General features: G+C 39.2%; 1 protein-coding gene across 1 annotated transcript; it reads left to right on the top strand.

Annotated features, from left to right (window-relative positions):
- Nucleotides 1-5,570: 5,570 nt before the first annotated feature.
- Nucleotides 5,571-6,283, top strand: LOC117616135. Its single transcript, XM_034345361.1, has one exon. It carries the CDS (start codon nt 5,585-5,587, stop codon nt 6,281-6,283), a length of 699 nt encoding a protein of 232 aa, XP_034201252.1. The 5' UTR covers nt 5,571-5,584.
- The last annotated feature ends 8,269 nt before the right edge of the window (nt 6,284-14,552 follow it).

Here is a 14,552-nt window from a genome sequence, read left to right as displayed (position 1 = left end):
GTCGTACCAACGCAACCTTCTCCGCGCGTCGTTTGAAATTTGTAAGGACGACTCGTCGTTTGGATCCAGCGGCGGGGCTGATGGAAGTCCGTTGCTAAAACGCGCCAAGGCTGGCAGTTGAGGAGCGTGGGGATGGGACACTCAATCTGAGAGATGCTTCTGTCAAGCACACTATGGGCACTTCATTGAGGTGGGGCCCGCCGTAAAATTTCCCTCCATATCCATGCCCGACAGACAACACTGGACTGGACTTTCGAACAGTATACAGGAAACTAATAAAAGTGTTATGCAATTACCAATAATAAAATATCTAAAATTTGGGGGAAATTGGAAAAATAAAATGAAATTGATTTTTTTTCTCAGGTGTCCCATGACCAGTGATGTGGTCCTTCATTATATGGGCTGGAAAATATTCCCGGCTAACGCTCCGACGGACCACGCTTTCATGTACAACATTAGAGTACAAGCAACATTTCACCTATCTTCTTTTATCGTCAATTTAAAATCTATGAAATTGAAAAAGGTGTGATCAGAACATTTGTTATATTGGTGACGCATGATCAAAATAGGGGGTTTTTTAATAATGATTTTTGTTACGAACTAGTTAATGAATTTTAATCTTAATCATTCATTAGATATGTGAGCGGGTTGAATATTTTTTAAATATGTATCATACAACCCCTTTATTTAGTTAATAGAGACTTTTTAGATTTTTCTTCTTCTTTTTGGTATATATATTTGTGCACCGTTTATTTTTGGCCAAGGGTGGTAGGCTCAAAGTTCTCCATTTGGCACCTAAAGGAATCCAAAAGTAAAATAGAACATTTTAGTGGTTTTTTTTTTTTATCCCAACAAGAAGAAGAGAAAAAAGGCATTCGTAGTCTTTTCCTGTAATGGTCCGGCAAAATTTGAGTTTAAGCCTTTTCACAAATTTATTAAAATGTTTGAGGATTAGCTAGGGTTTGTAGGGTTGTAGGCTTATAGCAGACCAGAAGAAGCTTTTACCTTTGATGAAACAATATATGATGGCATAAATTGCTGCACAAAATGCGTTGCTTTTGATTATTAAGAAATATGTATGTCATTTAGGAATTGTATCATCTATTAATTTCTCTATCAAAAGCCACATCAATATTAACAATAACCCGTCCAGTCAGAGTCAGATAAGGTGCAGATATAAGTAAGCAGCCATGAAAATTATTTGGAGAAGCACTTGCAAAGTTAGCTGTGGGTATATGCTTTTTTTCACAGTGGATGGCAATTTTCTTCGTAAAAAGAAGAATCGAAATGGAAGTACTTTTTAACTTTATGATCACGACTATGGCCTCTTTTTGACCATTTTGCCATTCTTTTTCTTCGTATAGGTGAAGTTGCCTTCACTTTAGTGTTCATTTACAATTAAATATTTCGGTAATATTATTTTCTCTGCATTTTGATTAATACTTTAACCCAAAATTAACAAAATGACTGAATGTGAAATAAAACTTACCACTTTGTACGGGTGGACAAAACAATTGAATTTAACCAAGCCATGTGCAATATGACACAAGGGTTAAGAGAATCTTTTGTACAATTACACAGGCAGAAAGTTGCCGAGGAGCAGCAAGTGTTATAGACTTGGTAGTCATGTAGTGCACTGATCATTGCCCCCTTGAATTATTATATAGATGTGAGGCTAGGTTAGTACAATACATCATAGTGCACTATCTTTTTCGACTTGATAAAATTATTAATTGAAGGATGCTTACGCTTGGAAAAGTGAATTCGCTCATCTGCGCATGAATGAGCAGGTAATTTTCAATCGCATGTCCATATGCACGACTGTTCTTAACATTTCTCGTTAAAGTTACTTAAATACTTACCCAACTTATAGCAATATTTCTGGGTTAACAAAAGAACATACACATTGCAAAATGATCCATGAATCATCTTCTTTTGGTTGGGATTCAGGAGGAGGAGCCAGAATTTAAATTTAAACACGTGTGATGCATTAAGTGACAACCAATACCTGAGGACGTACACTCAAAAGCCAATGGATCGATGCAGATAAATTGAAATGAAAAAGAAAGGAGAAGAAAAATAAGCAAAAGAAGTGAAGGGGAAGCTAAAGCACCGACAGACAGGGACATCCCATATGAAGAAGGAACAAAAGTGAAACATTGTGTTGCTTTTTTCTCTCTTATATATATGAATATGATCAACTAGTTGCCTTCAAACCTTAAACTACTAATCCCCGCCTAATCAGGCTGTAATATTTCAATTTGCCTTCGCCTCTAGCTGCATATCTTCCTTGAGATGATGACATTGATTAAATATGTTTTAGTTTTTAAACCAACTTTTTTGTTTTTTTAATAGGTGATCTAGACCACCTTCTCAATATCAAATTGAATGCATCGAAAAGTTGTTGTATACGATTGTTACATGGTTATATAGTATTATCAATTCATGTTTGATTTATTATTTTGAAAAAAATTAATAAATAAAACACGTGTTATAACATAAGGGGCTATAATATCACGAACAGAATGACTGTTAGAGCATTTTCACCGATAAGAATTGCCAGGTCAAAAGGCCCCATGCTCCAAAAACACTTTCCACAATCAAATCCAACTCGAGCAGATGGTGGGCTCCACCAAGATTGGGCAGGCCCTAAAGGCAAGAACAACCAGAGCGGTTGCCTGAGGGCGTTGACGTTAGCAAAGAAAAAAATTTATTAAAAATAAGAAAAATTACCAAAAATATTTTTTTTTATACATACCTAGTAATTTTTTTATTTATTAATCTCATACATGTAAATAAAATAAATCACATGTGAATAGTAATTGCTATGGCAATAGGTGGAAAAGCAAAAAAATATTGTTAGGACAAATACTGCTTACATGAACAATAACCACCCTTACTTGGCCTTGCCCTTTTACCATGACAAATGAGTGGAAAAGTGCTCTTAGTGTGTCACCGAATAACTTCTCCTATGCATCGCTAACTTTCAAACTATTTGTTCAGACCAAAAAAATAAAAAAAACTTTCGAACTATTTTGGCCCCTTCAATATGGCCGGATGGGGTCCTAAGAATCCGTCACTTGTCGTTCATGGACTAGATGAAGAGCTATCTCAAATCTCAGCGGCCCTTCTATTATGTTATTGAGCCAAGTCTACGGACCGAACCGAAGAGTCTCATTGTCCTTATTCAATTTTTTTGGCAGAAGAGTCTCTTTGCAAAACTCCAAAACCAAAACCAGAATTATTAGGCTGCTTCAGTAAAGGTGTGGGAGGTCGTATTCTCTCCAGCCGTGTTTGGGTTCCCAAATTCTTATCAACCAGAACAATATTTTCGTTTTGGCAACATATAAATATTGTACCAAAACAAAAGCATGCACCAAAGGTCCCCTCACTCGACATGATTTGTGTACAAAATTTGGGCCTCATATTTCACTTATTTATTCTAAAATTTGGGCCTAATATTGTCTATGATTTGTGTACAAGCTGAGGGTTGGATTTACTTTCTGGTTTTACTTGGAGAACAATTTGTTTTGCACTGCATATATTAGACCATCTTCAATCATGAACTATATCTCAAATATAGTCATAAAATAATGCAAAACTCATCTTCAGTCATGGGCTAAACAACATTTGGCCCTTTAGCCCTCCAACCGGGCCAAATGTAGCCCCGTTTTGGCTTAGGCCAAATTTGCAGTGGGGCCCATCCATGTGCTTTTCTACAGCCAACATTGATATATATATATATATATTTTTTAAAAGCCTTTTGAATGTTTCAATTCGTAGTGTTTAAGAAAAAAATATAGAAAATTGTTGGCAATGACGTTGGAGGTTAGACCTACCCACTTCTTTTTTTTAAAAATAAATAAATGTGGTCAGTTTTTCAAATCTTTTCAAGTGTTGTTTAAAAATAATTATAAAAAAAGTCTTGTTCATGACCATTGGAGCTCAAACATTGAAACCCATCCCTTTTTTTTTTTTTTGTCTTCACATTTTTAAATGTTTGGTATTGTTTAAAAAAAATTATAAAAAATTATGGGTCATGACCGTTGAAGGTCAGACCCTTGAAACCCTTCCAATTTTTTTTTTTTTTTAAATTGCCTTTGTTGGCTTTATTTATTATTATTATTTTTTAACATAGTAGTTTAATTAAATTAAACAATATATGGTTGTGGAATGTATGAGTGTTGTACCATAGTTTTTCTCAAAATAATAAAATATGAAGGACCCTAAAATATAGCCATGCATGGTTGGAAATGGAAAAATTTAGCCCTGCACTATTCTTTAAAAAATTAATATTTTGAGGGGCTAAATTTTTAGCCTTGGACTACATTTAGCCCTACGACTAGAGATGGCCTAAGCAAACGAGCCCTTCTGAATTCATAAGCAGACAGGATGAAGAAGGCCATCCCTTGTTCCTTTTTGTTTTGTTTTGGTCGAAAATGTCCTTCCCTTGTAGGCTCTCTGTGGCAACCCTAAGTTTTATTTGTTTGGAGTGTTGTTTAATTCTCCCAATTTTGTTTTCTATTTCGTTTTTCAAAACCGTCTCCATGTTAATTGCTTCGGATTAATGCTTCTCTCCTCTGTACATGTTCTGCATGTTATTTGTTTATTTATCTCGATACAAAGGAGAGAACATGTAGCAAAAAGTACAGTAGAACACAACAATTTATGCAATTTATGTGTAGAGAACATTAATTAGTACTTTCTACTTCTTGGATAAAGGAAGAGGAGGTGCCAAGGACGATGTAGCACAACCAAGAGCCTTTATCATGCCAGTAATTGTGGGCTTGATATTAAAACACAGAGAGGTAAGAGGGCCTTGGTCTCCACCGTAGGTGAGATTAATGTCAGCCAACTCCACATTCTTACATGGTACGCCCCTGATACATACAAGCTTGACTGCAAGTGGAGTGAAAGATGAGCCCTTAATGTTCTTGAAGTTGACATTGTTGATCTTAACTTTTGAAGGAGGGTTTTGGTCACACCGAGTATATGGACAGTACAATTGGTTTATGAGGATAGGGTTATTGACATTAACTATGATAATATCATCATAGTGTATATCTAAAGCAGTGCTAGATGAAGAAGAATCTGGCCATGTTTTGATAAATGAGTTTTGTGTGTGTCCTTATACATTCAGTTTAGAGACCAATTTTTGTTAGCACTATCGGGGAAGAAAAAAGAAATATTTGGGCCCATTAAGTCTGTTGTTTGTGGACTACATCGAAGGAACTAGTTAAATAGACTCGTTTAGAATTTAGATCCACTCTCAATCAAAAGCCCAAATTTCAAAATTACCAAAAAACATAAAACTCAAATATTCCAATTAATTAGGCGCGGTTCTTTGCTTTATCCTCCTGCAGTTTGCACGATCAAAATTCGAAACACCCTGTTCGGACGTGCAGTTGGGCGTCGTTCGTTCGACGGACGACCCACACGGTTCGCTCGTGCCAAATTTTAGGGCTTTGCTTTGTGAGTCCTTTATAAAGAACACTCAAAGGGGCCAGTGGTCCTGGCCGCACATTTTTCTCTCCATTTCAAGGGCCAGTGGTCCTGGCGGCACATTTTGAATTCGTCAGCAGCCATGAAGAGGAAGGCCAAAACACTTGTTTTCCTACTCACCCTCTCATTATTTTTATGCAAGCTGCCGGGGCTCCATGGAAAACAAAGCGACAACGATGGCCCACAGAGCAACACAATCACCTTCACGGATGAAGACCTTAGGGGAATTGAAGTCCCTCACAACGACCGCCTTGTGGTCTCCATGACCGTCGCAAACTCTACAAGACTAGACAAGATTCTCGTGGCCAACGGCGCTTCAGCCAACGTTCTTTTCTTCCACTCCTTAAAGCGATTAGGGTTTACAGAGAGAGACGTGGAGAAGGTGGAGATTCCCCGTGATTATGTAGACCCTATTTCGTTTTTGGGGATAATAGCTCTCCCGGTGACGATTGGGGACGAGCCGAGATCAAGCACGGTCATGGTGGACTTCTGGGTGCATGCGAGCTACTCCTTTGCAGCATACGACGCCATTTTTGGCATACCGGGGTTAAGCGCACTGCGGGGAGTATCGTCTACTTACCACCTTCTCCTCCGGTTCCCCACCGAAGCCGGAATCCAACAAGTTCGAGGCGATCAGCTACTAGCTAGAAAGTTGGTGAAGAAGCTCCTGCAGATGCAAGTGAAGGCCAGGGACGTTGACACCCATTTGAACTGGTTGGTGGCTTTAATACCGTTACTTATTATGGTTTTTGCAAGAGGCAATGTCCATCCCTTGCTCTAATCAGGTGCTGGCAGTGTGATGCAATATCTGCAAGCAAAGACCAAGGGCATTGACAGTGGCAACCCTTAGATTATTTGTTTTGGAGTTTCTTTAGCTGTTTTGTGTTTTTCTTTTTCTTGGAGTTGGGTTGCCCAAGGAAGGATTGTATATACAGAGCTTATAACACGATTTTGGAAATTAAACTCTCAACGTTTTGGTTAACCAAACAAGCTTCTTGGTTGGTTAGAAATTTCAAAACTTATATCATGTGCTGTCATCATAATTAACTAAAGCAATGTTTTCATTTGCGTTGCGCCTAAACCCTGCTTTTGTGAACCCTGTTTTTGTGTATTGTGCCACTTAAGACTTAACTATGTTCCCTTCCCTAAAGCTTTATTTGTGGAATTATGTATGGGTTATCAGACAAGACAATAGTTGTTGAGAATGCTTGCTTGATTGATCCTGTGGAAGTTTTCTTTTCAAATATTATAATCTGATTGCATTTGTGTGTGGATGGATGCCTGTACATTTGTGTGAGAATGCTTGGTTTTTATATATTTCATGACAGAATTAAGGTTTAGTGACTACTGTTTAGGTTTCAACCCCAAACCCCTACTCTCCTTAAACCCTAAGGTTCAGTGAGTCTAGTAAGGTATAGTATCATCTTATGCATGGTTTGGTAGAATCTCCATCCATTTAAATCACATTTGATTAACTGTATTTTTGCTCACCACTTTAATTCAAGGCGTATGCTTACCATCATTCTCAACATTTGACACGTGTCCATAAACATAACTATGGTTACATAAATCAAAATAAAATGTTAACCATAGTTATGTCTATGGACACGTGTCCAATATTAAGAATGATAATAAGTATACATTTTGGGTTAAAATGGTGAGCAAAAATATTTCAATTTCTACTGCCCCTTCACATTGGAGTACTTTTTAGCTAATTAAGAGCATAACTGTCGCATGTCTTTACTTTTGTTGCTTGTCTCATTGGACTATGGTGGCGATTGGGAGTGTGGTGTTAAAAAAAAAGCAGCTTAAAATAAAATTTTTACAACTAAAAGTGTTTGGTAAACAAAAAAAACTAGCTTATTTTAAAAACAATCTTCATAAAAAGCGATTTCTCAAAGTGGCCATAACTATTACATTCTTCAACCTCAAAGTTAAAAAGTCTCTGTTGCGCGTAGTACATTGTCTCTCTTACTCAGGAACATGCAAAGGAGCTGACAATTACTTAAAAGGATTTGCGTTTGACTGGGCACAAATAATGGATTTTCTCTTACTTAATGTGGCCTAAAATTTGAGAACATGGTGATAATTAAAGTGTTTGGTATTAATTAGTACTTGGGCACAAATAATAAACGCACACATGACATATTTGCTAAAATTCAATACTAGATTTATCCATCACTGAGAAAATAGTTTATACAAATTTAAATTTAATGTATAATATTACCACATATTGTTTTTCTTTCCTTCTTTCGTGAAAGAAAACAATAGTTGATATGATAACTTAAACATCTTCTCTATAAAATAAAAACTTACACACCAACAATATTGAAAAGAGAACATCCCGAATTAAATAAGGAGGATTGCCACAAAAAGGTTAACTATTTTCCAGAAAGAAATTTTTAGTATTGAAGCACTTTGTAGTGTTGAAACAGTACTCGCCGCCATTGCCATCAATGGATGTTCCAAAAGTAGTCAAAGGAACCAACAAATTGCAAAGGATGCCAACCTTATTACTTCTGCCCTTGATTGACATGCCGTATCTAGCCTTCACCCGAAGAGCAAGCTGCAAGTCAATACTATAGACACCAGCAACGGTCTCGGATTTACACTTGCAAATCTTAGCTTCTTCAAACTGCTTACCTTGAACCAACAGATTATGCAAAACGGTGGTGTTTTCGTGGCCTTGATAAAATGGTGCTAATATCCCACCACCCAAACTCAAGAGAGCAAACGTCTGATATCCACACATTGCAGTGGCTTGGATGTCACGGTACTCTATGCCTACCCTTTTGTTAGGGTTTCTTATTGTGATGTCAAGAGTAAGGTTGTAGTGGAGATTCTGGTCAGTGGCTGTGTCGAAGGTGAATTGGGCAAGAAAGGCATTTGTGACGCTGAACTCGGGTTCTTGCATATCGCAGAAGAGAACAAAACTGAACATTACGAAAACGACTAGACATGAAAAACCTACGGTGAACAAAATAATACTACAGGATATCTCTCCATGGAGCATAATGTAAAGAATATATATATATATATATATATATCTAAGGCTCACTCTTCTTAACAGACAAACAAAAGTAAGGAATTGATTGGGTAATGGAAAGTTTGAGAGATAATCAAATCCTATGAAATTGGAAGAAGCCAAAGTGGGGATGAGGAAACAATAGAATGGCAACAAAGTATGTGAGAATTTTCTAGTCCAAAGATGAGGTATTTATAAAGAAGTATATAGTGCTAAACCCACTACTACATTTTACTCTTTGCGCGACGAATAACAAAACGTCGCGCAAAGTCTCATTTAGTCGCACTAACTTCAGCGCGACAAAAACTTCGTCGCGCATATTCCGTCGCGCGAAGATCGTGAAGAAAGCCTTTGCGCGACGAGATACAACCATTCGTCGCCCAAAACTGTGCGACGGGTAAACCATCGTTGCACCAACGGTATGGAGACGAAACAACTGTTCGTCGCATAAAATTTGCGCGACGATCAATTATTCGGCGCACATATCTTTGCGCAACGGCTGGAATCGCGCGACTAAAAAAATTCGTCGCGCAAAACGTCTTCTGGAGATGTAGATGTTCGCCGCAGAACCATTCGCGCGATGAGAAAGCTTTCGTCGCTCATATATTTGCTCGACAAAAACCTCTGTCGTCGGGCCAGAGAAGATGCGCGACGAAACGATTCGCCGCGCCAAACGTGTTTGCGAGACGTATGTATTCGTCGCGCAAGAATTAAAAGTAATAAAAAAGTTGATTTTTTTTTTTTGTTACATGCGGGTTTGCGCGACGAAATATTTGCCGTCGCGCAAACATAATATTACAATTTTTTTTTAATATTTTTAATATTTTTTATTTTAAATATTTTTTATTTTAAATAAAATTGGTTTTTTTTTATTGATTAAACAATGAAATTGCAATAAAAATAAATTAGAATAAAATTTTGTTATAAAATAAAATAAATGTATTACAAATAAAATAAATGTTTATGATGAAAATAAATACACTAATCAAATAATGAATCAAAATCAACCGAGTCGTCGCCAAGATGCGGGTCGGAGGTCTGGGCGTTCACTGGGGCAATGGTCTGGTGGGGATGCTCGGGATGGACGGGCTCGGAGGTCGGCGCATCAAAATGCGGGACTGGAATGCCGGACTGTGCGAGGGACTGCAGAATGACCGACATCTGGCTCTGAAAAGTGGCCACCTGTGCTGTCAAAGCAGTGACCTGACTGTTTGACTGCGCCGATGAACGAGGTCTAGGTTCCCTTCGCCGGGCATTCCCCATCCCTCGACAATATGTCCCCGGCCTCCTCCCGAGAGTCTGATCCAACGTCTCCGTCAAGATCTGAAATCCAGCATCGTGTGGAGGAGCCACAGACTCGATCGGAGTCTCGGGAGGAAGCTGGGAGGCGGACTCCTGAAGAACCAACTGGCTCCTCTCCACCATCGTCGTCTGTTGAACATAACATAAAATATAAATTAAAACATGCATATAAATTGAATCCGTAACATAAGAATTAAAATTAAATAATACTTACATGAAGGGACTCGGCCAACTCATTCCCGGGTCGAACATAAGCGTCACCAAAGACGTCGATCTCTGGGAACTTGGACCCCTCCTAAATTGAACAAGAGAAGAAAAATATTAGTATGAAAAAATAAATTAATAAAAATGACATTAAAAATGAAATAAAAATTTTGTGATTATTACCCGACGCCGTGCATCCATCCTATCCGAAAAGGGTCTGGAGCCGGAATGGTGGAGAAGGGTCTTCTTCTTCCTATTACCCTTATTCACTTGGGCTTTATTGTGTTATACAAAAAATGAAACGTATTAGTTAAAATATAAAAAATTAAATAATAATGAAATAAAAAAAATAAAATAAACATTAATAAGTAATAAGTAATAATTAAACAAATATAATTTAAAAAAATACCACAAATTCGGGCGCTTGAAAATGAGCGCAGAGCCACTCCCAACTACCCTCCCGCCCCTCAAGCTCCTTCGGGCAACCCTCCTGAAGAGCGACTTGCGGATCATCATAGGCCTGAAAATGGTGGTGCAAGTCGCTCTTCCACTGCTTGTACCTCTCAGCGAAGAGTCTGTTGACGTACGTCAGCGACTCTTCGTCGAGATCCTCCAAGTTATAGTTCGTCTGCAATCAATTAATTAGATACGTTAAGTAATAGAAATATACACAATTTTAAAGAAAAATAATGAAAATGTAAGGTACATACCGACAACTGGCCGCGAACCTCCGCCTTGATCTCGTCAGGCATGACCCTCCAAGACTTCCATTGCATCGGACAATGGGTCCGCACGACGTGGCCAATGTCGTGGGCCAAGGAGCTATGCAACTCCGCCGTCGGTGCAGCCCGATGGCGCTCGTCGTATCCGATGCTAATATGACTGTTGGTCACCCGGGTGACCTTCGCCGTCTTCAGCTGACGACACGGTCCCCGGGTGTTCTTCTTCGCTGCAAAGAAATAAGGTATTAATGTTAAATAAACAACATTGTCAAATTTCAATATAAAATTAACAATACAAAAGTGTAGTTATACCTGGCTGTGATCCCGAGGCACCAGTACCGTCGGTCGATGTCGTGTCGATGGTGTCGGTGGGCCGGTGCCGCCGCCTAGCACTAACTGGCTGAGCGACGGATGACGCAGATGACGCAAGCGCCTGGGACGCCCCGGGACCAACCACCACGTGGTCCAGCAAAGCTGGAGCAGTGGCAGCAGATGCCGACTGAGCCAGGGGATCCGAACTCGGTGCAGTCGTCATCGACCTACCACGTCTAATCAAGTCTGACATCTGCACATATAATTTCATTCAAAATTTAAACTAATTAATTAAAAGCATAGCATGACCTAGGGTTTGGAATTTCGGAGTATCCGGGACTCCGATCAACGATCGGTCGAATCCTAAACGATCCTAGAAACACAAAAGGACAACTACGTAAGTTTCAGTTCGATCCAACGGTCCGAACATATCAAACCTGGAAATCGCACAATAGGCGAAATTCGATCAAGACTCAAACGGCAACCAAATTCAAATCCGAGCAAACCTACGCGCTCGTGACAAACAGGGGATTGCTCCGGGACCCAATGCCCCACTGCCACAGTATCCCACCCGCCACCACACGCGCCGGCAGCGCGTGGGTGTCCAAAGAGATAAAATTCGCCGGAAAATTCTAAAAACTAAGGGCCAAGGTTCCTACCCTAGGTTGAAAACATTAATTGGAGCCACTTTTGTTCTCGGACCTACCCCGAAAAATGGCCGGAAGTGGCCGGATTTGACATTCCCAAACCGGCCAAAACCTAGGTTTTAATTCGTATTTCCTACAGCGAAAATACAGTAAATCCTAACCAACCATCAGCTAGAGCACAAAAAATAGTCGAGAAATCATACCTCAAGCGTCGGAAATGGTGGCCGGAGGAGAGAGAAATTGCCGGCGAAGATTCGTGTACAACCGACGAATACGCGACGGCAGGGAGGCGGCTGAGGTGACGGCAGGGAGGTGGCGACGACTCGGTGAGAGAGGGCGGAGGTGAAAGCGGAGAGAGATGAGGAAGAAGGAAGGAAAACCAGAAATGGGGAAGAAGGAGGCTCGGGTCGTTTCTGCAGATTTATTCGACTTTGCGCGACGAACACAAAAATCCGTCGCGCAAAATAGCATTAATGAATCTTGCGCGACGACATATCCGTCGCCCAAAATGGCATTAATGAACCTAGCGCGACGGAAATAACTCTGTTCGTCGCGCAAAACAAATTCTGCCCGCCAAAATTTTGGGATTTAGGGTTTGGCGGTGTGCCTTTTGCGCGACGAAGTAAGTGAGCACCGCGCAATATAATCCTTGCGCGACGCAAAACGATCTATTCGTCGCGCAAAACACATTCTGGCCGCCAAAATTTTGGGGTTTAGCGGTGTGCTTTTTGCGCGACGAAGTAAGTGAGCGCCGCGCAATATAGTCCTTGCGCGACGCAAAACACTCTATTCGTCGCGCAAAACACATTCTGGCCGCCAAAATTTTGGGATTTAGGGTTTAGCGGGAGGCTGAAACTTTTGCGCGACGAAGGCATTAAGCGTCGCGCAATGTTAAACTTGCGCGACGGCACATAAGTTATTCGTCTCGCAAAACACTTATGGCTGCCAACATTTTGGGGTTTAGGGTTTGGCTGAAACTGAAGGGTCTTTGCCTTTTGCACGACGAATGCCTTTGTTCGTCGCGCGAGTTCAAGATTGTGATTCGGTTGAAATTTTCGCCAAGTGTTCAGAGGGTCGAGGGATTTCGCGACGAATAGACTATGTATTGCGCGACGTTTTTATTTTCTTCGTCGCGCGAGTTCAGAATTTCATTCGGTTGAAATTTTCACTAAGTGTTCAAAGGGGATGGAGGGGTGGATTGCGCGACGAATGAAATTTTATCCGTCGCGCAATATTTATCACTTTCACTTTGCGCGACGATAGGAATGTTATTCGTCGCGCAAAACCTGAACCCTAAAAGGTAAACCCTAAACCCTAAGCCCTAAGCCCTAAACCCTAAACCCTAAAATAGTTTCAATGATCCAACCGGCAAACTTTTTTTTTTATACTTGGAGATCGTATACGCCAAAAATCAAAACAATCAAACATTCAGATATCAGAAAACGGGACAAAATATTTCGACGGTTATAAATGAAAAGTCATGATTTAACGGTTATTTGAACTCCGATTTTGATCATTTTTTACAACAACATTTGTTGACCCTATATGAATAAAATGACTGAATTTGATCTTCAATTTCAGATTTTTACACTAGGGGATACCGCATAAACGTTAAGTTACATTTTGACAAATGTATGAACAAATTTTTGAGTTTTTGGTGAATATATGATTTTGATAGCACACGCAGCCTACGAAACTAGTTTCAGTCATCCAGCCGTCAAACTTGTTTTTTTATACTTCGAGATCATAGACAGCAAAAATCGGACAAAAAAAACATTCAGAGATTAAGTAACAGGGTAAAACTTTTCGACGGTTCTAAATAAAAAGTGATGATTGAACGGTTATTTTAACTCCGATGTTGATGATTTTTTGCAGGTACAGTCCTTCACTCCATATGAATACAATGAACTAATTCGATCGCCAATTTTAAATATATATGTGTGTATATATTATAGTATAACGTTACCTAATATATATTTGCGCGACGAAGTGCTTATTATCGTCGCGCAAAAACACCATACGCGACGCATATATATTCGTCGCGAAAGCTATTGCGACGAGGTTTATTCGTCGCGCAAAATTTACGCACTGTATATTTATGCGTCGCGTATGGTATTTTTGCGCGACGATAAGGGTCCTTCGTCGCGCAAGGATTTGGCGCCATAACTCCTCCTTTAATTCAAATTGTGTATGCTTTGTATTTTTTGGAAAGGTTTTGTATTCATCATTTTTTATGCTTTGTATTTTTTGGAAAGGCTTTGTATTTCTTCATCAAAAACCAAACTAAATTGATAATTAAGATTTGAATCGACCGAATTTATCGGTTTGACTAGATTGATGCCACTAATCATGAACCAAAGTGCAGAAAAATAAGTGGCACACAGCTAATATTGGAGAAATAACTTAAATTTTTTGTTTAAACATGAAGAAATAACTATATCTCAAAAGAAAAAAATAATAATTGAAGAGGCCTTACGGCATGAATAAATAAATAAATAAATAAAAACCAATCAACAAGCATGGGGTCGTAATAAGTACTGACTAAAGTATTGACATTCCAATGAAGTTTGTGATGAAATATGGAGAATGAATGCACAACTACATATGGACAACTACATATATTCAAAGATTTGTATTACACAAAATGAATACACTAACATAATAAATTTACAAATAAATTCATTATTCATCATCTGAACTATAATAACTTTCGTTATCATCGCTATCATCACTCTCGGTCTCCCAATCTTCTTCCTCCTCCTCCTCTATAACTGCATCATCGGCGTTGCTAGATCCCACTGCAACATCGTATCGCGGAAGATCACCGAGGTCAATTGT

Source organism: Prunus dulcis, chromosome 1, assembly GCF_902201215.1.
Source record: "Prunus dulcis chromosome 1, ALMONDv2, whole genome shotgun sequence".
NCBI classification, from domain to species: Eukaryota; Viridiplantae; Streptophyta; class Magnoliopsida; order Rosales; family Rosaceae; genus Prunus; species Prunus dulcis.
Note: the sequence above shows the minus strand (reverse complement) of the source record. Positions and strands in the feature narration are given on the sequence as shown.

Excerpts from the sequence above, each read along its gene's own strand:
- LOC117616135 (XM_034345361.1), top strand. The coding sequence starts at position 5,585 with ATGAAGAGGAAGGCCAAAACACTTGTTTTCCTACTCACCCTCTCATTA.